The sequence below is a fragment of the Ictalurus punctatus genome, chromosome 18, assembly GCF_001660625.3.
Source record: "Ictalurus punctatus breed USDA103 chromosome 18, Coco_2.0, whole genome shotgun sequence".
NCBI classification, from domain to species: Eukaryota; Metazoa; Chordata; class Actinopteri; order Siluriformes; family Ictaluridae; genus Ictalurus; species Ictalurus punctatus.
The window spans coordinates 22,182,437-22,208,898 of NC_030433.2; the positions used below are offsets into that span (position 1 = coordinate 22,182,437).

A 26,462-nucleotide genomic window follows, 5' to 3' on the forward strand; every position below is an offset into this window, starting at 1 on the left:
GTCGTGGTCATCAGGTGGACCAAGTGATCAATTTGTTTTGTTTACTAAAAAGCAGATTTTTCATTTTTAAAATTTTCATTTTAGTTTTTCATTTTCCTTTTTTTCCTTCTTCTTCTTGAGTGATCACCTCTATCTATTGGTACCGCAAACCCACCAGTTTATTTTATTTTACTTGGTTTAACTATGACGGACATGTCCACGATATGGCCCGCGATAGATTTAGTTCGTACAGCCGTTTACGGAAACCTCTATCTCCGCTCGGGATGGGCGTATCACCTTGGAAAAAAAAAAAAAATGTTAATTTTTTATTTGTTATGCTTCTATTACATCTGTTCATTGCTCAAAATGCACGTGTACAGTAGGCTTTTCCTCAGAGGTCTACCCGCCCTAGCTCTGTAACCTGGTGGAATCTCAAACTCAAATTTTTCACAGCAGAATGCTACTGTAGAGAACTTATTTCTGTGAAAATTTCAGGTTCATGTCTGGTCCCACACCAGAGATATTAAGCCGGATAATGAGGGGAATTTTAAAAAAAAAAAAATTCCCGCCCCCATAAAATAAACAAATGAATAGATAGCTAGATAAGTCTCAAACCTGAAATGTTCTGCATGCACGCTAGACCCGAACCCTTCCCATTAGAAAGTTGAAATGCCAATACATAGAGGAAATCACTCAAAAAATTTGGAGTAACCCATATATATAAAGGTTATGTATGTAAAGGTTTACATATATGTAAAGTTTAATCATTCAGGGAAATCAGTACGGTAAGAATTAAAATAACCCATGATAAAACTACTCAATTACAAGTTCTAGTGTATGTTGAATTGTTTTCCTTTTTGAATGCATAACCCTGCTGAAAACGCCACCTGTTATACCATCTGTGCCAAGTACTAACACAGCAAAGATCACATTTAAGCAAGTGGAAAAACCTTGAATATAGTCAGATTTATCTGACATTTCCTTTTTATAAAATTCTTTTAAACCATGTATTAATTAGCCAGATTTCTAGCCTTTTTTTTTTTTTTAAATTTTATTAATTTATTTAGTTATTTATTTTTCTAATTTCAAGCTTGAAATAGTCTGCTGTTCTGTCGGCAAATAGTTCATTAGTAGTATTTATCCCTAGAAAGAAGCAAAAGTGTCTGCCGATAGAACGAGGAGTACTAGATAAATTTGACTAAGTAAGAGATTGCACTGGAGTTATTTTATACACTTATTTTGTAATGCTCGACTCAATTGATACCAAAACATCGGAGACTTTTGACTTGCCTTCCATATCGTTCAGGAAATGTTTAGGAAAACGTCCGGTGTGTGAGTGAAAGTAGAAATGTGACTGAAATGCCGTTAGTAGGAATATTTAAGATCAGTTCTGATACTCCTGTAAAGTCTAAGTCGGGTGAATATGCGGCGAACATACAGTATATTGAATATAGTGACCTTTATCTACAAATTCCTATTACGGTCAACCAAATATATTACTGTTAAATAGAAATAAAACGTCTGTTTTTAAAAAAATTAATTCTAGTCTGAAATAGCCTTGTTCTATTGGCAGATCGTTTCCCCCCTAATTTTAGCTGCTTAAAAAAGAGCCAAATTGTCTCATAATAATAATAATAATAATAATAATAATAATAATAATAATAATAAAAATAAAAATAATAATAAAAATAATAATAAAAATAATAATAATAATAATAATAGCAACAACAATAATAATAATAATAATAATAATAATAATAATAATACTACAAATAAAAATAATAATATGTAAAGCTTGAAATGAGTAAAATCATGTAAAACAAGCTATACATATTATTTGATTTATAATAATCTCACAATAAGAAATATTACATACATTTACCCATATTTAAGCTATTTTCACTTTTCTGCAGTGTAGAATTATTCCATAAAGACCCTTAAGTGCAACAATAAAGTTATTAGTCACTGTACAGCACTGCTTGATAAATAAAAGTTAGGAATTCCTCCGGCTAAGGCCCAGATCTTCCCCTCGAAGGAGCTGTCGATGTTTCCAGCGGAATGGATTCACTCTGTTTCTCGGTCGCAAAAAAAGATTGAGTTTGCATTTAAGCAGGGATTAATCAAATTAATTAGCGTTCCAATGTTGCAAAATCCCCCTCCTTGTACTCTATCGTAAGGGGGTGGGGTGGTGGGGTGGTGGGGCTTATTATAAACAGTGCAAAGGCACAGCTTAGCGTTTAACGCGGATGCGTCGGCCTTGCGTGGGTTACGACGACGGGGTCTGAGAGAGAAGGAATCGGATTTCTGAAGTTTTTTTTATTCAACCCTATTTACTTTTATTATTCTATATTTCTTTATGTAATATCGTATGCTATATAGAGTACATTTACGGTTAAGGCTCTGGGTTACTGATCGGAAGGTTCAAGCACCAGCACTGACAAGCTGCCACTCTTGGGTCTTTAACCGTCTCGGCTCCAGGGGTGCTGTGTCATGGCTGACCCTGCGCTCTGACCCTGCGCTCTGACCCCAACTTCCTAACTGTGCTATAATGCATATGTGACCAATAAAGGCTTCTTCTTCTTTAAAAAAATATATATATATATCACTTTGCCGTTCTCTACCAGCGTTCAATAAGCAGCCAATTCCTCAGATTGTACTGTTGATAATAAATGAAACATCACTGCAGCAAAAAAAAAAAAAAAAAAAAAAGCAGGAATTAGTACGATTTCACAGCATTTCATCTAACAATCTGGAGATAATTGCTTTAAAAACATAATCACACAATCCATGCGCTCTGGTTCCCCCTGTCCCACGGTGAAGTAATAAGCCTTCCTCATGGAGAGGAGAGAAGTCTCGACCCCCTCAGACGAAAATAAACAAGGCTGACAGGATACGGGAAGCCGATTTCACCCGAGCCGGTAGGTGATAGCCAGCATGCTAGCTGTGTTGACACACACTGATAGCTATCAGTGGAATTGCCTTTTGTGCCGCGCGACACTTCTTCATCCCGGGATCGCTCTTCGAATTTGGTGGCGTCGCTGCTGCTAGACGATCCGTCATACGGATCTCCCGTCGCTCGGACGTACAGGGAAAGTACGAGTGGACAGGAGGAGATGAATTAGCCAGGTGAATAAAGACAGTGCAGGATCTAAGATGTTTCAGATACACGAGCCGAGCTCCAGGAAACGATCGGTGCTAAAATGTATTGAATAAAATTTATTAAGTCATTAGCGCGACACGGGCGGTTAAGGCTCTGGGTTACTGACCGGAAGGTCGGGGGTTCGAACCCCAGCGCTGCCAAGCTGCCACTGTTGGGCCCTTGAGCAAGGCCCTTAACCCTCTCTGCTCCAGGGGGCGCTGTATCATGTCTGACCCTGCGCTCTGACCCCAAATTCCTAACATGCTGGGTTTTAACACTAGATTTTGGGACGTAGTTGTGGGGGTTTGTGTTCATTTAACTACTAGTGATTGAGGTCAGGCGCTGATGTCGATGTGAGGAGGCTCCACTTCCAGTTCATCCCAAAGGTGTTCAGTGCAGAACCCTCGAGTTCTTCCACTCCAACCTTGTCTTCAATCCATGTCTTCATGGAGCTCGCTTTGTGCACAGGGGCACTGTGGTACTGGAGCAGTGTTTGGTTCTTCATATGGGATGCCAGTCTATCACCGAGCACCCCCCCCCCCCCCCACACACACACATACACACTCACACCTAGGGGCAATTTAGCCAATTCAGTCCACTTATCTGGTGGGAGGAAACCGGAGAACCTATAGAAAACCCACACCTACTATACATGTGAAAGAGATCAGCTCAAGCTCAGGATCCAACATGCTAGTTATAATGTTTTTTTTTTTGTTTTTTTTTTGTCAAATGTAACGTAATGAACTTCCCAGATCTTCTAATTTGCAGTCCTGTTATAAATCCTAGTGGGTTTGAACATCTACGAAACACCCCTGAGTATGTTCACAAGGCCTGGACCATGACCTTGAGGTTCCAAATGGGGATATTATTGTTAACCTTCACACAGTTTGCCTGAAAGGTGCAAAGAGTGTTTTCAAGTATCATTCCTTCATCTTTCTGGGAGCTGCAAAACACGTTCGATCGACTCTCTCACATTCTCTAGCGCTCCATAAGGACAAAATCTTGTTCATCGGGCGTGACGGAACACGGGGACACTCCGACCGGCCTACAAAATCATCAGACCTCGATCCGATGAAAAACGGCAGGCGAAAAACTGGTGCTGGACACGTTGGACGAGTGAGTGACGTGTCCCGACAGGACACTCGTGACGTCCTGACCTGACGTGATCGCCGCTGTTATGAAGGTGAGCACAAGGCTTACCCGAGCACAAGTGTATGCATGTATTTATTTGTTTATTCGCCTAGGGAGCTTCTAGACACAACTCTGAAGGTTGAAAGGAGGAAAAAGTAACCGCTTTAACGCAGATCCCGGTGGAATTTCTCCAAATCATTTCTATTCCGTCCGATGAATATAAAATAAGATCAAGTAACACAAATCTGTCTTTCCGTTTGTGTGATTTGAAATGGACCCGGATAGAAGAAAAAAAAAAACGCCCAAGAGACCTACTTAATTTCCAAGTCGGTATCAAAATATTGTGATTGGCACTAACAGAAGTGGCACTGAGATGAAGTAGAAAGCGATGCCATATTTGCATTTATCAAACCTAAATCTCTGCTCATTTAACAGTCTGGTCCCTGACCTGAAAGCAAAACGAAAACAAACAAACAAACAAAAATGAGCCAAGACCAAATGTTTTTGCGTCGATCAAGCTAAATATAGCTCGGAAAAATGACACACAGCAGCTGATGCTAATTCCTCTGAAGCAGTTTTCTTTAGCAGTAGCGTCTTAAACGGGCTCGGGAAATAAACGGTAAGCCGATGACAGATATATTACGATCATAAATTCCTTGTTTCTTAGGTTAGGGCTGGATTGTTCAGATTGGGCTATAGGTTGTCCGTCATCTGTGTGATAAAACGCTTGCATCTGGACGGCTAAGAATAAACGAGGCCGATTTGAGTTTCCAGCTGCTTTCACCAGGTGTTTGTGTCACATGACATGCATAACCATTTACAAAAAGGCCCCTGAGGAAACACACACACACAGATAACCAGTGAAATAGAAAGGGCCGTATCTCATAATCAAACTATAACTCACCCTTTTTATATATATATATATATATATATATATATATATATACATACATATACATACAGTATGTCACAAAAGTGAGTGCACCCCTTACATTTGTGTAAATATTTGATGATATCTATTCATGTGACGACACTGAAGAAATGACACTTTGCTACAATGTAAAGTAGTGAGTGTACAGCTTGTGTAACGGTGTAAATTCGCCGTCCCCTCAAAATAACTCGACACACAGCCGTTAATGTCTAAACCGCTGGCAACAAAAGTGAGTACACCCCTAAGTGAAAATGTCCAAATCGGGCCCAGAGTGTCAATATCTTGTGTGGCCGCCATTATTTTCCAGCGCTGCCTTAACCCTCTTGGGCATGGAGTTCACCAGAGCTTCACAGGTTCCACTGGAGTCCTCTTCCACTCCTCCATGACGACATCACGGAGCTGGGGGATGTTCGAGACCTTGTGCTCCTCCACCTTCCGTTTGAGGATGCCCCATAGATGCTCAGTAGGGTTTAAGACTGGAGACATGCTTGGCCAGTCCGTCACCTTCACTCTCAGCTTCTTTAGTGTGTTTGGGGTCGTTATCGTGCTGGAATACTGCCCTGCGGCCCAGTCTCCGAAGCGAGGGGATCATGCTCTGCTTCAGTATGTCACAGTACATGTTGGCATTCATATGTATTATTATTTATATATATATATATATATATATATATATATATATATATATATATAATGGATGAGAATCAGGAATCATTCGTAAAACCAGCAAAAGATTTCTTGAGGTCGACGTGAATTTGATTCGAATCTACCAAAATACTACAGTACAGTAATGAAGTGCAATCACTGAAATATTCTCCACCCTTCCTAATCGGCCGCAAACGATTCACGCCTACGTTTCTGATCAAATCGACGTTTTATTCTGCATGTCCGTGTGGACCGGTAAACCGTCCGGCTCCTGAGATAACTTCCCTCATTTCCCCATCACCAAATCAGGTCATTACTGGTAGAAAGAAAGAAGGAAAAAAAAAAATAAAGATTGTTAATGTGATCATAAAGTGGGGCTTTATTAGCCTTTATCTGAGGGAAGGCCAGTTTAATCTACAAAATGAAAGAGCAATGAAAACTGTTTACAAGCATCAATCATTTCCGAATCGTACAGAAACGTCTTTAAACGTCCTCCTCTGTATACACACACACACACACACACACACACACACACACACACACACGCACACACACCGGGACGAAACACATTTCCTATTGCACGAGGCCACGTCACGTCTGTAACATTGTGGAGATGTCTGTCCTGGCAGGGCTGAAATTACCGCACTGCTCTCAGCTATTTATGACTGGAAGAGATGGAGAGGAACACTGACGTTGCCAGTGTGAATGGAAATAAACTCGGAGTAGGACTTATAAAGGATGAAATCACCATGCAGAGAACTAATGCAGTGCATGAGCAGGGCTACTGCCGAAGGCAATTTTTTTAGTCAATGGAGACTAAAACTGCGCTCAGTCGTGCTATTTGCTCAGGGAACAGTCACGTACAGCTGTAGAAGCCGTTCGGCTTTGAGTTAAGTAAGGAATAAGACACGACAGGGTGCTGTTTTTATGTTTGTAAATGAATCCACGCCGGTATCGTGCTGTAGTGCGATATCATCGCTGCACCAAAATGGATTATTTTCCAGTAAGATCACGGCTAGACGCGTGTTATTCCTCTTCTACTACAGTGATTTGCCAGGTATAACTACTGTATTTAAATTTGTTTTTTATTAATGAACGACACATCGTGCTTTCTAACCGTTCATAGTTCCGTTTAATGTCATGGGACGTCCGTGAGACGGACTCCTCACGTTATCGCGGCTCTAAACGCTCGCTCTTGCTCAATTCGGCCTCCCTTTTTTTTTTGTCTTGAAGTTGAGATTTAAAAAATATATATATATATAATAAATGGCAGCTTGTCATGTGACCGTGTGATCTACCGATGATGACTAAGCGCTGACACTGGAGACTCCTTCCAACGTAAACGTTAAACGTAAATGTAAGACCGTGACGTTTTTGTAAAACTGCCGTAGCGCGACGGGCGAGCAAAGAAACCGTGACGTGAATCTTTTAGGGCGCTTCGCTCTGTCCCTTATCCTGATCCTTCAAGGTCGCTGAAGGACAGACGGTCATAAACCTCCATCTGCCGACACACACACACACACACCTTGTTTTCTCTGAGAGGATAAAGAACTAAGATTAGCTCATGTTCACGTCCACGGCGTCAAGACGTCCCTTTCCATCGCACGTATCCACTTATGGAGCATGTATGTATTTCGATACCATGAAGACCGTCGCTGTCTCACAGCTCGAGAACAACGTGAGTCTTCAATTCGAAGCTGATTTCAGGTTCCTGAGTTTCCTATCTAATCTCCATGTCTGCCTGGGGTTCCTCCGGGTTCCCCCGGGTTCTCCAGTTTCCTTCGACCTCCCAAAAACCCGCCGGTTAGAGTATTGGCGATGATTGATTGTCGCCCCGTAGATGTGATTTAAGTGTGTGAATTTGTCTCCAGGGACAGGCTCTGGATCCACCATGATTCTAACCAAAAAAATGAAAGAATAATCTATCTACTGACTAAACTATCCATAACGTCCAGTGTGTACCGTAGCTAAATATAGCGCCAAGGGCGTCCAAACGTTTTACTCACGCGACTTACTTATAAATATTTATCATACTGTGTATTTACATAACTATCGCATGTCAGCTTATACAGACTTCTTCCAACTTCCTCCATTTTATTTATTTATTTTTTTGCTGACTCATGCTCTGAGTACGCCGTATTCAAATTCCTTTGCTGACAGCTTGACATCCCTGCATACGCTAAAGTCATCACGCTCACGCCGCTCTAATCCTAATAGGGTCCGGTCTCTTCGCTCCGTCCAGGTATTACCAACTTCATTTTGATCTTCCGCATTTAGATTAAAAACCGAGCTTTAATGAATATTTTAATGGAAGTGCCATTTAATCTCACCGACTTTTCCTGGGCTTTGATGAATGAGTTATTAAAATTAGTAGATATCGCTCTTTTTTTTTTTTCTTTTTCTTTTTTTTTTATTATTATTTAAGAGAAAGTATTCAAAACTCGGGCTTTTATTAATGTGGGTTTTGGCTATAGACTGTCAGTTCTGGATCAGAGGTTAAATAACGTGTCGGTTTATAAAGCGAGAGGTCGGAACTCCTAAAAGTGACCGAGACCACAGAAATTCACCGGATTCCCAGTCAGGAACTCGGGACGTTCTCCTCGAGCACGAGTTGACGTCGGATCAAAATGGCCGCTCGGAGCATAAACAGATCAGCACTTTGAAATCAATCCCCGTGAAGTCAAAATGGAACTTTTGTGGGTGTTACCATGACTATGATCGCCTTAAAGTCATCCATAAGCTAGTGCGCTCCAAAACAGTGACAGAATCCGCATTTAGAAGCTATACGCAGTCATATTACACGATCTCCGATACTACCGCCGATACGCACCGACGGTTTTGATTACGTCGTTCTGCAATTCTCAGCGGATTTTCCGTCCAATCGAACGCTCTCTGGAATCCGAAGTGTCCCGCCCCCGACGTTATAAAAGTCCACCGTACTTAACTGTAAGCTAAACGCTATTGGCAATTTAGAAAGGCTGATCATATTTACCAAGGGTGCCAATATTACTGCGTAGCTAAAAACATGACTTACAGTTAAACCCGTTTACTTACGTGGCGAATACAATCAATTACAAACTCTAAATATCATCATCAGTCATGTGTCTTTATATGTAAACAGTTCCAGGATCAGATTTGATTCATTCTTTTTTTTTTCTCTCTCTCTCTCTCCCAGATATCCAATTTTATGCTGTTATTGGACCGGATCAGTGCCACCTCTAGCGTGCTTTCATGTATATATGCATATGAAGACGAGAAGCCTTTTACATCGTGCTTAAACCTCCTGAAAAATGGGCACGTCAGGTACTCGGTGCCATAGAAATAAAAACCGGAGCGATCGTAACCGTGCTGTGTGATATACGATGAGAGAAATGACAAACAATCAGCTTCTTATCTTTTAATACTCAGCCTCCCGGGTGCGCTCACACGAGGCCTGTCGCTCTGCGGCTCCGCGGCTCGTCTTATCAGGGAAAGCCACGAGGGAGTGACGGAGCCGACCACCACAGTCATCGCTCCGTACGCCTTCTTTCGAAAAACGAATTGCTGTTTGTCTTGGAGCTCGAGCTCCTTCCCTTGTCTTCCATGGTGAATAATTAGTGTCACTCTCTATTCTTCCCAAAGACTGGGTCAAGGAGATACGTTGAGATACTTTATCCCTGCTGTTTTCCGTGCGATAGATTCATTTCAAATCGGAATTTTCGTACCAGCGATAAACTTACGGGCGTGACGGATTTATCTGACGTCTTTGCCTTTAATTACTCATTTTAATGGCTGTTTTCTGACATCATGACGATCTGCTAAAGTTCATCTCCGACTCGCTATGTAAAATATTCTGAATAGGATATTTCTTTGTGTTTCAGTATGATCTCAGGACGCACCAGAGTTAGAGGGGATGTACTGTCAACAATTTGGTGCCACGACCCGGATGGCACGCTAACACCTTATGCCGTTATTTATTAACCTATTGAAGTGAAGCTTTCATCTTATCGGCCTTCTCGGATCCTCTTTCATGTGTAAATATACACCAATGTCAAGGAAGCATGCTTGTCATTTTTTATTTACCGAATCTCCGCACATAAGGGTCGACTCTCGATTTCACCGCGAGTCCAGCCTCGGCTTTGATCTGGATTTTCCGCCCGCTCTCTCTCGTTCCCTACCTTTCATACCGTATCATCTTTTGTTTTTCTCTCATGCATAAATAAAGACCTGACCAACGGAAGGGCATTCTTTATGGAACAAAGCCACCGAGCTTCACGCTCTACGTTCGTGTCTGTCCGTATAGACTCGGAGCACACGGAAAATCCAGGCCGCTAATCGAAGCCCGCGGCGGACCCGAGCTAGCGTCAGAAATCCAGGCGCGAGATCGTCACGTCACGTGAAGACAGTTCCTCACAAATTACCAAAATATCGCGTAGTCCAAACGGCTAAACCTTGCAGACTTCGTTTTAAGAAGCACGTAGTATTGGGTTTTCATTCATTTCTTCTAAAGCCCAAATTAGACAGTTCTAACTGCTATGCGCATTATGCGTTAATCTTTATTCATACAGGGTTCGTACAGATGCCCCGTAATGAAATTCCAGGACTTTCAAGCACTATTTTTGTGTTTTCAAGGACTATCGCTTGGCCTTCGCCGTAACGTCAGTATATTCCGTCCGGGTGAGTGACGGGAGCACTGTTGCCAACGACTTTCAATGGAATGTCAGTGAATGATGTCATGCGCTAATTAGCATATTCATTACGTCATCGCATATTTGCATTCCGCCTAGTGACGGCCCTTTACGTCCGGTCACTTCTCTCCTACTCTCTGTGCTCACGCACTGTAATGCTGCTCAAACAAACTGTGTTTTTGTGCTACGTTTCTTTCCCACTCGGGCGCCGGCGCTTCGGAAAGCATCAACTGTTGTAGAAGTTGCCAAGAAACACTCAGGTATGCTCCAGCGTTCGCCCTCGTTTCCCACATTTAGATATTCAATTGGATTATTCCACTGCATTTAAAACAGTAGCATGTGGGTTTCATGCAATTTGCGTTACATACCAGTAGCAATGCTAAGGAAGCAGTTCTCCTCCTCCTCCTCACTGTAAAAAAATAATAAAAAGAAAAAAAATAAAAAAGAAAAAAAGCTTTTTCTTTTTTCTTTCTTTTTTTTTTATATCAAGCGGTTGCACAGATTTCATTGGTCTACATGGATGTACATTTGACTAACATTTCCTCCTTTATTTTTTTTTTTCCCGTTACATCAGCTTAATTTTAGCAAGCAGCGTTTACGTCACGTGAGCAATCATGTTGAATGAATTATGCGGATTAAGTCAGAAATAACGTGCAAAATACAGACGGAAAAATATTGTGAAAAGTTCAATGCTTTTATTTATTTATTTATTTATTTATTAAAAAAAAAAATCGAACGGAATCAAAATTTTGCTCCTTCGTTTGAAGTCATTTTGACTTAAAATAAATTCAGTAAGTCCAAGTTGATTATTGCTATGGCGATGATGTGAACGTTGCTCCTCGTTCCTGTTTTGAAACCTGAAGAAAAATTGACTAAAACTCTTGATATCGCAAAACATTTAACGATTCGGTAATCCAATAGTCCGTCACGCCGTAAAGTCAACGCAAAAACAAGAAATATCGAACAGCAACAAGTTTAAAGTTCCGTGGACCTATATGCAAATTTTATTTAAAGGCCACGCCCCCGGTATTAGAATGGCTTGGCTACGTCCTGAGGTGACGCAGACTTATGCGAGTTATTTATGATTGTCTTCAATGAATTAAAACGTGCTTATTTACTTTTAATGCTTATTATTATTTGGTTGAAGCCAAAAACATTTTGAGTTGAACAGAGAAGCGAAATTTAATAATGGATCCGACCATTTTTTTTCTTCTTCTTCTTCAGTTCTCCTTCTGCTTCATTCAACTGTCATTCAGCAGTAGTTCAATAAGAATCATATTTTTGGACTGTTTGTGTGCTTTTTAATACTATCACACCCCGTCTACTTGAGGAAATGAAGCTGCATCCTCCTTTAATCAAATGCACAATGGGCCTCTGGCACAATCAGTCCTTCGGCAGGGGTCACTTTCAGGGCCGCTCGGGGACCTGATGGTTATCGTTTTCTCATCACACTATGAGGACGACTTCTTGCAACTTTGAACATCTGGGTAACTTGTGTACTAGGCTTCAGGAGGACATGTTTCCCTTAGATCCTCTATAACATGCAGAGTGCTGATGTGGATGGCAGTACTGAGAAAGTATAGCTACAGTGAAAGTATAGATAGTGTGTAAAAACTACTTTCAAAAACTTGATCTCTGGGATGAACTGAAGCATCTCACAGCCATATATAAGAACAGAGGCATGAGAACGCGTCTAGAGGAAAACGGAGGCATGAGGATGCTTCTAGAGGAAAATGGAGGCATGAGAACGCTTCTAGAGTCACACGGAGGCATGAGGATGCTTCTAGAGGAAAACCTGAGGCATGAGAACGCTTCTAGAGGAAAATGGAGGCATGAGAACGCGTCTAGAGGAAAACCTGAGACATGAGAACACTTCTACAGAAAAAACTGATGCATGAGAACGTTTTTAGAGGAAAACCTGAGACATGAGAACGCGTCTAGAGGAAAACCTGAGACATGAGAACACTTCTACAGAAAAAACTGATGTATGAGAATGCTTCTAGAGGAAAACAGAGGAATGAGAACGCTTCTAGAGAAAAAACTGATGCATGAGAACACTTCTAGAGGAAAACCTGAGGCATGAGAACGCGTCTAGAGGAAAACCTGAGACATGAGAACGCTTCTACAGAAAAAACTGATGCATGAGAACACTTCTAGAGGAAAACCTGAGGCATGAGAACACTTCTAGAGGAAAACCTGAGACATGAGAACGCGTCTAGAGGAAAACCTGAGACATGAGAACGCTTCTGGAGGAAAGCCGAAGCATAAGAAACCGCTTAGAGGAAAACTGAAGCATGAGAATGCTTCTACAGAACATATTTGCATATTACTAACTACTGCAGTGCATATATTGCCCTGCTATTTTCATACAAACAGTTAACTGTCATAACTAAGCAGATGGTGCAGCCTGCCAGTTCTTCCCTGCAGGAATAGCGTTTATTTTTTGCTGCAGCTGGTCCACCGTTATAATAAATATCCTTTACACTGGCAACCTTCTTTCTCGCAAACAAACACAGCGACGATGCATAGGGGGGAAAAAGCATCTGCCCTTATCTCGCCTTCCCATTGCCTTTCAGCCCTCTCACAATTAATTACCTTTGTCAGGGAGGGTAAATCTGCTACATTTCCCTTTTGCTCTGTGTGCCTGACCTTTCCAGAATTTTGGTAAGCGCTAAGTTCCATAGGTGCCCGTGTCCACGTCGTCAAAATTATGCAAACGGCGAATCATCAAGTCGCTCGTCCGGTTTGGCGTGATATAAAGCCAGTCTGCATAAGAGACACATCATTCTGTTCAGAGCTGTAAGTTTCCCTGCTGTTTGTTTATATCTCCTTTCATCTTTCTCACCTATTCAAGCCCCGAAAACAAAATCTCTGAGAAACAAATAATCCATTCATAATTCATCTGTTCTTGACTTTTATTGCCTATAAGGAAACAAGAAAGAAAAAAATGAGAAGGAAAAACAGGAAAATGTGGATGAAGGACTGTTTGGGGAGAGAGGCAAAGTGAGGCAAAGCTTGAGGCAAAGTGTAAAAATCTACATGTCGCTACGTTCATGACTGTGCACCACCAGAAAGCACGTCATGGTTGTTTTCTTGTTTTTGTTTTTTTTTTTAAAAAAACAACAATTTATTATTGTGCTTACATTTTGCCCTCACTCTCCCACACAAATAGATGGAGGATAAACCGGATTCAGGGATCTGCTGCGCGTCACAGGACATATATTTGATTTAGTCTCGGACACTCGTCGGCTGTTTCTCATTGGCCGAGTTGTTGTCACGAGTCGCAATGGGGTTCACACGGCACGATTCATCGGCAAGGGAGTCAAACATGCTTGAGAATATTGCGATCGTTCACAGACTGTTCACGCGATACGCAATATGAACAGTAACTTGGGGGTGGGGGGTGGGGGTGGTATGTAGAGGCGGGGCGTGTAGAGATTACTCCCCGAGCCCCAAAATTACTTGGCGACTGGGAAACTGTGTGCACTCATCTTTACACCAGTGTTTCTTCTGATATACAAAGAACACCTTCAAGCGTAATCCTACAGATCCTTACTAACACCCCCCACCCACCCCCCTCTCTTATTTCAGAGGATTACTGCATCTCCGGCTGAGGTACGAGGAGTAGGAACAGCTCCATCACAATAACAAATGAACTATTCCAAAGTTCCATGCAAGCCTGAGCGGAGATAAAGTTCAGCGAGGGGGAGTGCTGGAACTTACGCGATACACTTAATTGAATTAATAAAGCACACCAACGCGCTCAAGCTGCCGACAAACAAAAGCAGCCCCCACGTCGAGCACATCACCATCAATAAACGAGGAGTAATCCAACTGTAGCACTCCATCCCAGACAATATGGTGTCCTGCCTCTCCATCTGGTGATTAATCAGCAGAGCTAATAACAGTTAACTAACCAGAAGCTCCATCTTGTCTCTCTCGTACACTTTTCCGATCTAAAAGGGAAAAAAAAAATAAATGGTAGAATCTATTGTTTGCTAGTATTTTTTTTTATTTTATTTTATTTTATTTTTATTTTTTTTTAAAGCTAAGTTTTTTTTTATAACAGATGTTTTCCTGAATCCTTAAATTACTTTGACTCCTACATAACCTCAATCTTAAAGGGAGCCCTATGTAGTCAATCGAACCGATTAAAAAAAAAAAAAAAAAAAAAAAAAAAAAAAAAAATCTATATGGTGCACTGTGCAGCCTTCCACAAGATTAGCAGAGCTTTAATGTTTGCTGTAGAATGGTAATGTCAATGATGGATTAACCATTGGGATGATTGGGTTGTTGCCCACAAGCCTTCGAGCTGTAGCTTTTATTTATTTATTTTTTTATGTTTAAAAACTAAAGGTTGATGGTTCTCAAGTGAACAAATTTCCGCTTCTTAAATCGGTGCGAATAACGTAACCGGTGTACGATTCATTCATAAAAATTCACCATGTCATTGGTTTTCATCTTTATTTTTATTCACACAGATAGTCGCTGTATTCTCAGCTAAACATCTGTGTGAATGGAAATTCTCCCGCTCCGTTGCGACGCTCCCTCGACTGGCTTCCTGTAGCTGCCCGGATTAGATCTAAAACACTGACGCTTGCCTACAAAGCCAAAAATGGACCGGCACCCACTTACCTCAAATCACTTATCACACCCTGCACTGCACTACGCTCCCTCCGGTCCTCTAGCACCGCTAAACCGGTCTCACTATCTCTCAGGGTACAAGGAAGGCATGCATAAAGACTCTTCTCTGTTCTGGCACCTACAGTAGGTGTAAGTCTAGACGTCTGAACAGCTGAGTCACTGGAAGCATTCAAACGACGTCTAAAGACTCCTGAACCAGAGACGACGTCAGACGCGTCTTACCTGGCTTAAGGAGAGAAAACTGAACCGTTGCTCAGTGGTCCAAAGTCCTCTTTAAACATGAAAGTAAACTTTGCATTTCATTTGGAAATCAAGGTTCCAGAGTCTGGAGGACGAGTGGAGAGGAACAGAATCCGAGCTGCTTGAAGTCCAGAGTGAAGTTTCCACAGTCGGTGATGATTGCATCATTACAGTCGATGCAGCGTCTACCAGGAGATCTTAGAGAGCTTCATGCTTCTAGTTGCTGACGAGCTTTACGGAGATACTGATTTCCTGTTCCAGCTGGACCCGGTACCTGCCCACAGCGCAAAAACTACAGGTGCATGTCAAAAAATTTGAATACCTTTCATATATTCTAGATTCGTTACACATGAAGTGAAATATTCCGAGCCTCTTTTTGCTGTAGTCTCGATGATTACGGCTCACGGCTCACGGAACTCAAAAATCCAGCATCTGAAAATATTCGAATAAAGAATTTATACTACAGAAATGTCGACCTTGTGAAAAGTATGTTCATTTATGCGCTGATACTCGGTCGGGGCTTTAAATCCTTTCGCAGGAATGACCGCGTCGGTGCGGCGTGGCGTGGAGGCGATCGGCGTGTGGCGCTGCTGAGGTGTTCTGGAAGCCCAGGTCGCTTCGAGAGCGGCCTTCGGCTCGTCTGTATCGTCGGGTCCGGTGTCTGTCAAGATCAGAGGACAGATATTTCTTTTGAGAACTGAAAATGACGGTCCTCTGTGTGATTCGGGATTCAGCGCTCTGGCACTCGACCCATGTATCATTCAACACTGAATGTGATAGTGGAGATTTCAAACACGTGTCCTAATTTCTGCTCACGCTTCTCAGTAGACCGGTACATCACTGCACGGAATATTCTTTTGGCTCATAGTTACACACACTACTGACCTACTCTATGATACAGTCTAAAACGTCCTAAATTATAAATCGGGAAATTGCAACGGATGGGCGTGGTCCCATCCGGGATGACCCCGCCCCCAGACACAAAGCAGACACAAAGAGCTCGCTGAATGGTTTAAAGAGCGTGGTTTAAATCGTTCACCGCTACATCTCGACCTGAGAACACTTACTGTATGGAAGATTTTGGGAGACTAAAGGAAAATCTTTTGGAAGAACGGTCTTCATCACTCACAGTAGATCCTCGAGAGAGTTGTTTAATTCATGCCGAGGCAAACCGGAGCTGTTCTGGCAGCATTAGGATCCATCAAGTAACTGCAGTGTATGACAGTAATGAAGATTGATGTAGTAAAACGTTAGGTGTAGCGCACAAAGCACCCAGAGAAACCGCACAAATTAGTAATTATAATTACAACCTTTTGTTAAAAAGCGAAACCCATGAGTAAAAAAAAAAAAATCATTTAAAAAAAGGTTTCTTCCTGCTTTGGGTTTATCTCGCCGAACGTCACCGTTGACAAGAAACACACGAGCTCTTGCCAAAGCCTCAACAAGCGCCCGCTGTGCTAAGGAAACAAGTCTCACTAGGACAGACGAAATGTGAGTGGTTGCGCCTGCAGGCTTTTCCAAGCTAGAGCAAATTCAATTTCCTAGTTGGACAAGGAGGTTGTGCTTCATTACTGCTCTTTGATGGAGAAACGCTGAGGATCCGGGGCAATATATCGGTCCTTGGAGCGTGCAGATGCTGATCTCAAAGCACTACGGGGCTAAACAGACATTCAGAATCCTCTCACCACATTAGAATGCAGGCTAACTGAGGAGTAACTAAGTGGAACCCAGATTTTTTTTGAAACCACATCAACTCATAGCACCCAATTCTGTCAGCTATATACAGTACTGTAGATTTACCTGACTTTAGCCTGCTTTTCTGTGAGAACATATTTCTGTCTGTTACCGAATCACTCGGTAGTATCCCTCATTATCCAGAAATCTAATAATGGATATAAAACGTTTCACTGCACTATGCGGATCGGATAGTACGGCCGGACGCGATAGACGATTCCTACACCGGAGGTGATTGTTTTCCTAGGAAAGCGCGTCACGAAGGGTTTTAATCCTCTTATACCGCAGAAATTTGCCATCACGGCTTTGGACTTATTTAAATAAAGCATGTTGTCGTACATTTGACCTGAAACAACACTACGACACTTACGTTATAGCAGCTGTAAACAGTCGTTCCCTCACCAGACTCTGTTTTGAAGTTAAGAAGACAAATATATATATATATATATATATATATATGAAACACACACTGCTACCAAGAAAGTTCCCCTGAACGTTACAAAGCACTGACACTGGAGACTCCTTCCTTCCAGAAAATTGCAAATAAACGCCTCGTCCTTTCAGAAAGCTTCACCATACAGAGTCTTTTTATCCCGTTTTTACGGAGCATCCGCCGTTTAAGTCCTTGCGTAAGTTGCTATAGAAACGATACGAACGAGGGCGTCAATTTAACGTGGTTATCATCTCCATGGAGATAACAGGACGCTCCGAGGACGCTTCGGCATGTGGATTCACGTGGGCTGGGAAATTGAAGCACCGACCCTGTGATTAGCAGACAACCTGCGCTACCACCCGAGCCACCGCTCTTTGAAGGCAAAAAAGTTGAGAAGTTGGTGGAGAGCAATGTTTGTCAGAAACTGTATGTTTTGCTGTGCATTTATCTAAAAGTCCAAACTTTTATTTATTTATTTATTTATTTATTTTTAAATCATTCTGTTCTTTTATCCAAGGGCTACTGATCGATAACCCTGCGCTGGATTCGTGACAGAAAATTGATGAGTCATCTTATGAATGAATGTCTATAGCTTCAGCATGCGAAGCACAAACATCCAGTGCTAGTTGGACTGTTTTGTTTGTTTGTTTGTTTGTTTGTTTTGTTTTGATCTTACATAAACATTGGGAAAGTGATTGAACAGAAAGAGTACACCGAAGAGTCCGGACAGACTCCTGACTGTTTCGGATAAATACGTATCGAGTCGCTGAGGTCTGTGGTGTGTCTGAACTTCCTCTGTTACAAATGAACGTCATTGCTTAAAAGACGTAAAGTCTTCTTCTTTTTTTATTTTTTATTTTTTTGTGTAAGAAATCGCATAGGTCCTCCTGAGTAAAGCATGATGTCCTGCCAGTCCTGCCAATGTGAGGCCATGGAGGAACCATCATCAGCACACGTTCTTCCAAAAATAGGTTTCTGCACATATCTGGGGAAATTGAATCACTGAAAAAACGTTTTTTTTTTTTTTTTTTTTTGGTTATCCTCTACTCCCAGCCGCCTGCTTTACCGAGATGTATGATGAAGTGAGTGGCACTTTGCTATTGCGGAGTTTCGAGTGGTTGTCATCATACTTCTCTACAGCTTCCCCAAGTTGAGTACACGCTCCTCCAGTGATTCAGTGCATCCTAGATTATGACACAGGAGAGCGGGTTTGCCGTCCGTCCCAGATGTTCCTGTCCTGTCTCGGTTCTGCTACAAATCCCGTTTCCTACTGCTGCCATAACCGCGTTTTTATTTATTTAATTTCTTTATTTGGAGACTTTTTTTTTTTCTGGTGATGTATCATGCTGCACTTCTTCTAACGCCTTGTTGGTAACGTTCTGAAAAGCCAAAGGTAAAAAACACCACTGTGAATGAACTGTTTACCGATAAAACGATCCGTAGGTTTGCCTCACCTCGTCGTCGATACGTAAATGTCTCCGGAACATGTCCGGCTTCGTTCTCGTAGTGAGAATTACGCGGTGCATGTTGATGCATTAAAGGAGCCATTTGTATTTGTGTATTTTGGGTTTTAAGCGCCCTCTACTGCCTGCAAGGTCAATTTCAGTTTCTCCCTCTGCTGCATTTCAATGAAAAATCGAACCAGCTGGGGGCGGAGCTAATTTCTGGTCCAGAAAAATCTAAGCTTTGAAAATAAATAAATAAATAAATCTAGTGGAATCTATTGCACGGTAATGTTACAAATCAGTTTTGTTTTGTTTTTTTCAAAATATATCTTATATAACACATCACAGGTCAGAAGAATGTTGTTGATTAATTGTCTATTTTTCAAATTACATGTTTATTATTATTATTATTATTATTGTCCTTGATGCTAAAACATGCTAGCATCATGCTAAAACATCCTCGCATCATGCTAAAACATCCTAGCATCATGCTAAAACATGCTAGCAACATGCTAAAACATGCTAGCTTTGTGATTAAACATGCTAGCAACCTGTTTGTCTGGCTCTCGAAAGAATTGGCGCCCTACGCTGGCGGCTCTCGGAAGTATCGGCGCCTGATCCGAATTTTGCCACGGCAAGCACCACTCACATTTCCTTCAGGAAATGTACCGGTCCAGTTATTATTATTACTGTCCTTGTTCTAATATCCTGTCATGTCTCTAGTAGCAATTCATTCACAGTAACTTGTGTTGTTGTGTTGTCTAACAAAGAAAAAATATACAATCGTGAGTATGCTGAAGTTTTCTGTAAGGAGATGTTTCCTTAACATCTACAAAAGGAGTCTCCAGTATCAGCACTTTGTCTCTCTATAACGTGACAACCTGCGTTTTTAAAAACAATATATATCATTAGCTTTAGGAGCGAGAAAAATAGAGAGGCTGCTATAATGTAAGTACTAACAGTAAGTGATCGATGAATCTAGAAATTGTTCAAAGTTACTACGCGTCGTTCATTAATGAATTAGAAATGTGTGTTGTTTTTCGTTTTTTTTTAAATCCATTTCTAATTATTTATTGTATATAAGAGCAATAAAACACTTCGGTAGAAGCTGTTGTAAGAAAACAATCCACTCGGTGGTGGTGAGAGTAATTGAGTTCCACATCATCACACCATTGTGTCATTGATTCTTTCATTCCTGCATTCTTTAGTACAAACATAGAAACACTTTAAACATCACAAGCACCTTTTATTTGATTTGTAAACGACAGACCCGGCCGTTTACTGTTCTCGATGCAGCGATGCGGCGTATCAGAGGAGTGCTTTGGGACAAAAACACTGACGGCGCTGGATGTTTTACTTTTATTGAAAGCTTGAGCAGGCAGACAGGAATCAAGACAATATTCAATAACATGGAATTCGGTAGGCATTAATAAATCTTAATGTGATGAGGGTGTTTCTATGATGTCATTCAGGTCTGGGTTGGGAATTTTCATTTAAAGCAGACTTTGGAACATCATGCTTGAGTTGATCTAATCAGTGTGTTTGGCTTACCGCACCAGGAGACACTCAATACTCAATAAGACATAATCCACTCCAGTAATTCAGTGTCTCGAACATCCAGAAACGCAAACAAATATCACACGACGTTCGTTTATCAAATGAGCCCTTGAATGGGGGCGGGGTCATCCTAGAAGAGACCACATCCATTAGGATTGAAATAGGCTAAGCGGTGTTCAACTCTCCGGTTTGAGTGAGTGTGCTCATCTGCCTCAAGGTTTGACGTATCGAGATGCTTTTCTGCTTACCGCGGTTGTAACGAGTGGTTGTTTGAGATATGATCGACTTCCTGTCAACTCAAACCGGTCTGGCTGTTCTCCGCCTGGCCAGTTTTTTTTCTTTCTTTTTTTTTTTGTCGTCGCTCGATTCTGTGTAGCGACCGCTATGTGTGAAAATCCCAGCAGATCAGCGGTTTCTGAAATACTCAAACGCGCCCTACAACACCAAAGACGCATCTAAGTCGCATCCGAATGATCTTATGCACTGTGCGTTGCCCTGCTGCAACATCATTGGCTGAATGGATAAGGTACAGGTGTTTCTATTATATGTATATAGGCATATGAGATTAAATATCATGAGTGATATCAATCGATCTGTTCCTCGTGTGGATTGAAAAGTATAGACGCCCTTAACAGCGTTTATGATGCTTTCTTGTTTAAGTAATTGTAAGTGCCGGAGCAGACAGGAGTTAGTCAAGAAGGTCTCTGAAAGAATAGCCTGTACTCGATGAAGACGGGATTTTTACACAGTTTGCATTAACAGTGTTCCTTAAAGGCGCTTCGAGCCTTCCTCAACATTACACACTCTGCCGTCTGAAAATATCTCGAATACAAGAAAACGTTTCAAGTATTTATCATTATGATGGAACGGAAGATTATTACTCCTATTCCTAGGCATTCCAAGCATCAAATTGGCCCTCTTGCGCGATTAACCACAGAGTACCGAAGCACTTAGGCATCCCACGATTTCCACGAGTCATTTTCTCTGCCAGTAAAGTGTCTGAAAGTTTGGCTTCCAAACCCGACTTTAACAGTGCACCTTTGGAGTGTACAGGCCTCACACACCAGTCCTCGACCCCCCCCCCCGAACGCCCGCCTGACACTTTCTGCTCCGTCCCCGTGATTTAAATCTAGTACTATAAGCTCAATGCCAACTCACAGCTCCAGGGTTTGGGGGTCATTCCTGAGCTGAGCCTGTGCAACGTTTCACACGTTCTCTCCATGTTTCCTCCAGGTTCTCCGGTTCCTGTTCACATTCCCTAGCATAGGCAGGTTAGCTGGACTAAATTGCCCCCTCGATGTGAATAAGCGAGTGAATGTGTCTGGGCGGAAATGGCATTCCATCAGGGATAAATTCTCCTGACTCGGGCGCAGTGTTCCTGAGATTGGCTCCGGATCCACCGTGACTCCGTTAATGCGGTTACTGAAGATGAATGAACGAAGAAGCTGCCTATACTGTATATGTGAGAGTGTATGTGTACGTGTGAGTGTTGAGTTCACGCTTAAACCCTGAAGTCCTCGTAGTGACATGCTGCTAGTGGGATTCCACCTCAGAGTTACTTGTGACATAAATTTCCATAATGGCTTGTGATGGCATCAAGGAGGTGGTACTCTGATGAGAGCCGACAGCACAAGTTAACAGTTCCTTTACTGATATAAATGGAGCTGCCAGAATCTGAGAAACCAAGATGCAGGCCTAATAGTTTATCCGGAAAAGCCCTGAATCCAAGCAAATGTGGATGAGAAAAACCCATGGCTCTTATTTCACACACAGTATAAGGTGATTTATTTATTTATTTATTTATTTATTTATTTATTAGTAGCATTCTGATTTTAATAGACCGCTGAGGAATTGAACTAAAGTTTCTAAAGAGCAAGTCACAACAAAACGGGACTGGGTGATGACAACAGATTCTTTTTCAAACTTAACAATTAGTTTTCTGGCTATAAATAAGACAATCTAAAGTCATGGCGCTTTTCATAGTGGATTAGCTTCATGGTAGCAATTTCGCCTAGCTAGCGCCGAGCCGTGTTAGCCAGGCTGTGTTAAAGTTGTCTAAGAACTGGGCGCGGTGGAGGCTTGGCGGTCGAGGCTCTGGGTTACTGATCGGAAGGTCGGGGGTTCAAGCCGCAGCACTGCCAAGCTGCCACTGTTGGGCCCTCGAGCAATGCCCTTAACAATCTCTGCTCCAGGGGGCGCTGTATCACGGCTGACCCTGCGCCCTGACCAAAACTTCCTAACATGCTGGGGTATGCGAAGGAAAGAATTTCACCGTGCTGTAATGTCTACGTGATCAATAAAGACTCGTTATCATTATCATCAACTTCGTGTAGGACTTCGCTAAATATGGTCTTGAGCGATAGATTGTATAAATAATGTTTGTGTTGCCTTTTTCGTTTTTTTCTTCTGCCTAACGATTGGCACGAATGCACGGACGAAACCTCACAAAGCCGAAGACATCGAAAAGAAAAAGAAAAAAAAAGGATTCGGTGGTTTTCAGTCTCAATCTTGATTCGATCTTGACTCGGTCTCGACCCACTTAAGATTTTGATCTCGGGGGAACCTTGGACTTGACAATGGTGGTCTTGTCTATAGCCCTAGTAATTAGTAGTCATGTGACCTGTTTGTATGGTCGGTGTAGTAAATAAACAAGTATTATTTGGATGCTGCTAAAAAGTCTGATAGTCTGAGTTCAGAATCGTCCGAAATATGTCAAACTGATTATATATATATATATATATATATATTGAGAGAGAGAGAGAGAGAGAGAGAGAGAGAGAGAGGGAGAGAGAAAGGAAATATTCAACTTCTGAATCAAACATGAACAAGAGTCACACACTGCCAAGTTTCTGTGTTGAGATACCGAGATGATAAACTGCCGCGTTATGTTGATTCCAAGGCCGAGTGTAAGTATTCAATCATGGTCAGCAAGAAAGGAAGGAAATATATTCATGCTTCTGCTTCTGCACAAATACTCATGATGTCTGTTCCTGCTCATTGCTGATATTTCATGAACACCTGACATTAAATATTTCATCCCTTCCCTGGCCTTGAGACGCACCCCTATGCCCAAAGTGCCGGTGGGTAATTTTAAGGGACATAAATCTAAAATAAATCCCCTCCAGCTGCTCATCTGCATCTGTCTATTGCGTAGCCTGGATCTCCACAGATCCCCCGTGCACCTGCTACCTTCCGTGCAGTATTTCAACATACACCTCGTAATGAGACATAAATACGACACCACCCCGAGCGTTTCGTTCACACTGTACCTTCCCATGTCCTCGAAATAAGGGTACGGTCCAGTTTCCCCGTTTCGAAGCTCATTCCCTCACGCAGGTGTGTGTTTCAAAAGTGCGTTTTGTATAAGAATAATAATTACCAATAAATAAATAAATAAATAATAAAACCCTCCCTGGCCTCTGCGTCATATCCAGTTCCATAGTTGGCAACGAGAGAGATTTATTATCCGACTGAAATGAATTACATATCACAGAAATATCCCTAGCACTGGACCATACAAGATGTGACAGCGTTGTATAATGGATTCGAGATTTCTTTTATCCTTTCTCGTAAATATTGAACCTTTAAATATGAAACGGGAAAATCTCCCAATTAATGGCAGACCCAGAGCACATAACCGGTAACTTCAAAAGATCAGTAACGGCGCCGGGGGTGGGAAAGAAAGACCCAAGACAAATCAGCTCAGTGTGTGTGAACACAGGGAACAAATCGACCACTGTGAGCAAAATGAAAGCAGCGTTCTGCCCGGCCACGGCTTGTAATTAAAGAGCCATGATTGGAGGACCCCCGCGGCGGGATACACCCATTATTACATTTCCCTCACGACTCCCGAATGAGCCGGCCGCTCCGCAAAGTGAAACGGATACTCACTATGGTGAAGTTCATGACCTTGAGGATCCAGATGGTGAGCGCGAGGTTGACCAGGACAAGGATCATGAGGAGGAGGACGAAGAAGTAAAGGCAACGTTTCCGCCAGCCGTAGATGCCCACTTTGTACACGTGAGGTTTCTCGGTGCTCTGGACATTGTTCCTATGAGTGAACTGTTCTTGGGTCATCTGCAAAGGAGAATACAGAAGAAAAAAAACGAACATACGTGATCAGAGGGACGTCTCGGACGGCTCGGGAGTCCAAACTATCGGACCATACGTCACAGGAGTTTGATGCATGATGTGGTACTTGAAAGAACTCGATTTTACTCGATGCAGCGAATATAGCAAGTGTAAGGTTAGAGTTGTGATGTAATCTTATTCCTCTTATTATAATCGAATGTAATCGTATTCCTCTTATACGACCTCTTATTCACTAACGTGATGATAATCTTGGAGACGTCACGTCGATGAGCGTCGTTTCTCTACGGTGGTGTTTAAGGGCCACCGTGAAAATAAAGAAATAAATAAATACGTCGGTAGGAATGCGAGATTTTTTAAGGATATGTTTTAAGAAAAACAAGTCATAATATGTCGAGATGTTACCAAAAAAAAAAAAAAAAAAAAAAAAAAAAAAAAAAGACACAATATTTTGAGAAAAATTTTACGGGAAAAGTCGTACTATGTCGAGGGGAGAAAAAATCAGGATCTTTGGAGGAAAAAGGTCATAATATATCGTGAACAAAAGCTATATTATTTTGAGGATGAAGTCCTAACATTTCAAGGTAAAGTCGTAGTATTTCAAGAATTTGAAGAAGAAAAAAATCAAATCATAATATCTGATATTACGAGGAAAAAAATCGAGAAAGGAGACATAATACTATGGCGAAATGCTACATCAACAACGTCGGTGTTCAAAATTGAGAATTTTTTTTATTTCATTTTTCCAAGCAGAAGCTCTGGACCATGTTTAGATCGGAACTGGATGTGACTGGATACGTGATTGGATGTGTTCTGGTCGGCAATCCAAAAAAAATCTGACCGTAATAACTGCCTGATAACACGCCTTCTGCTGTCGGCGGCTCTTAGTGGCCGAGGCCGTGGCGGCGGAGCCGATCGCGTCTGACAACCGTCTACTCGGCGCTTAACTGAAACAAATGGCACCCGACAGCTCCGTGAAAGCCCCAAAGCAAAAAGAACGAACAAGGAATAATTGTAAATATTATTTCCCTTCTGCGCACGACACTGTGTTTTACATCAACATCACACGTCAGAGCGTGTGATCACTCCACTGCACACAGTCTGAAAAAATAAACTCGCACGGTAGTGTAACTGCGCTGAAGGCCGAGGCGCGGCGTGGAAAAAAACGCGTTAATATCGGTGTGAACAGGGACGGGCCACGTTTTAGCGAGGTCTACGTTGCAGAAACGTGTCCTGGTTAATATTTCACAATGCCGAATGTGTACGTCTGATTCCATCCATCCGTCCTCTATAACGCTTATCATTTTCAGGGTCACGTGGAAACCTGGAGCCTATCACAGGGAGCATGGGGCACGAGGCGGGGTACACCCTGGACAGGGTGCCAATCCATCGCAGGGCACAATCACATACACACTCACACGCCCATTCATACACTACGGACACTTCTGGACACGCCGATCAGCCTACCGTGTGTGTGTTTGGACCGGGGGAGGAAACCGGAGAACCCGGAGGAAACCCCCGCAGCACGGGGAGAACACGCAAACTCCATGTCTAATCTCGGTTATGTTCATTCGACTGAGATACATGTTTCTGGTTTACAAGACAGCCCAAAGTTACGAATGTATTGATTTCACAACCCCCCCCCACTAATATTTCTTAAAAATAGCACATAGTATAGGAGTTCCTCTCCAGGAATGTCACCGTCCGTTCATCTACTCTTTTTTTTTTTCCTTCACGTATATATATTTACCCCCCCCTTTTCAAAATTGTCACGTTGAACTGATTTAATATTAAACATGTAGAGATCTTACAATTAATACATCGTCTATTT

The 26,462-nt window shown here is 42.0% G+C and overlaps 1 protein-coding gene across 6 annotated transcripts in view; it reads right to left on the minus strand.

The window, feature by feature from the left end:
- Positions 1-26,462, minus strand: part of sgcd (sarcoglycan, delta (dystrophin-associated glycoprotein)) — a 165,274-nt gene that overhangs the window by 43,379 nt on the left and 95,433 nt on the right. For all 6 annotated transcript variants that reach the window (XM_017491786.3, XM_017491788.3, XM_047161586.2 and 3 more), the window contains 1 exon segment: positions 24,434-24,619. In XM_017491786.3, coding sequence (XP_017347275.1) covers positions 24,434-24,619 — 186 coding nt within the window.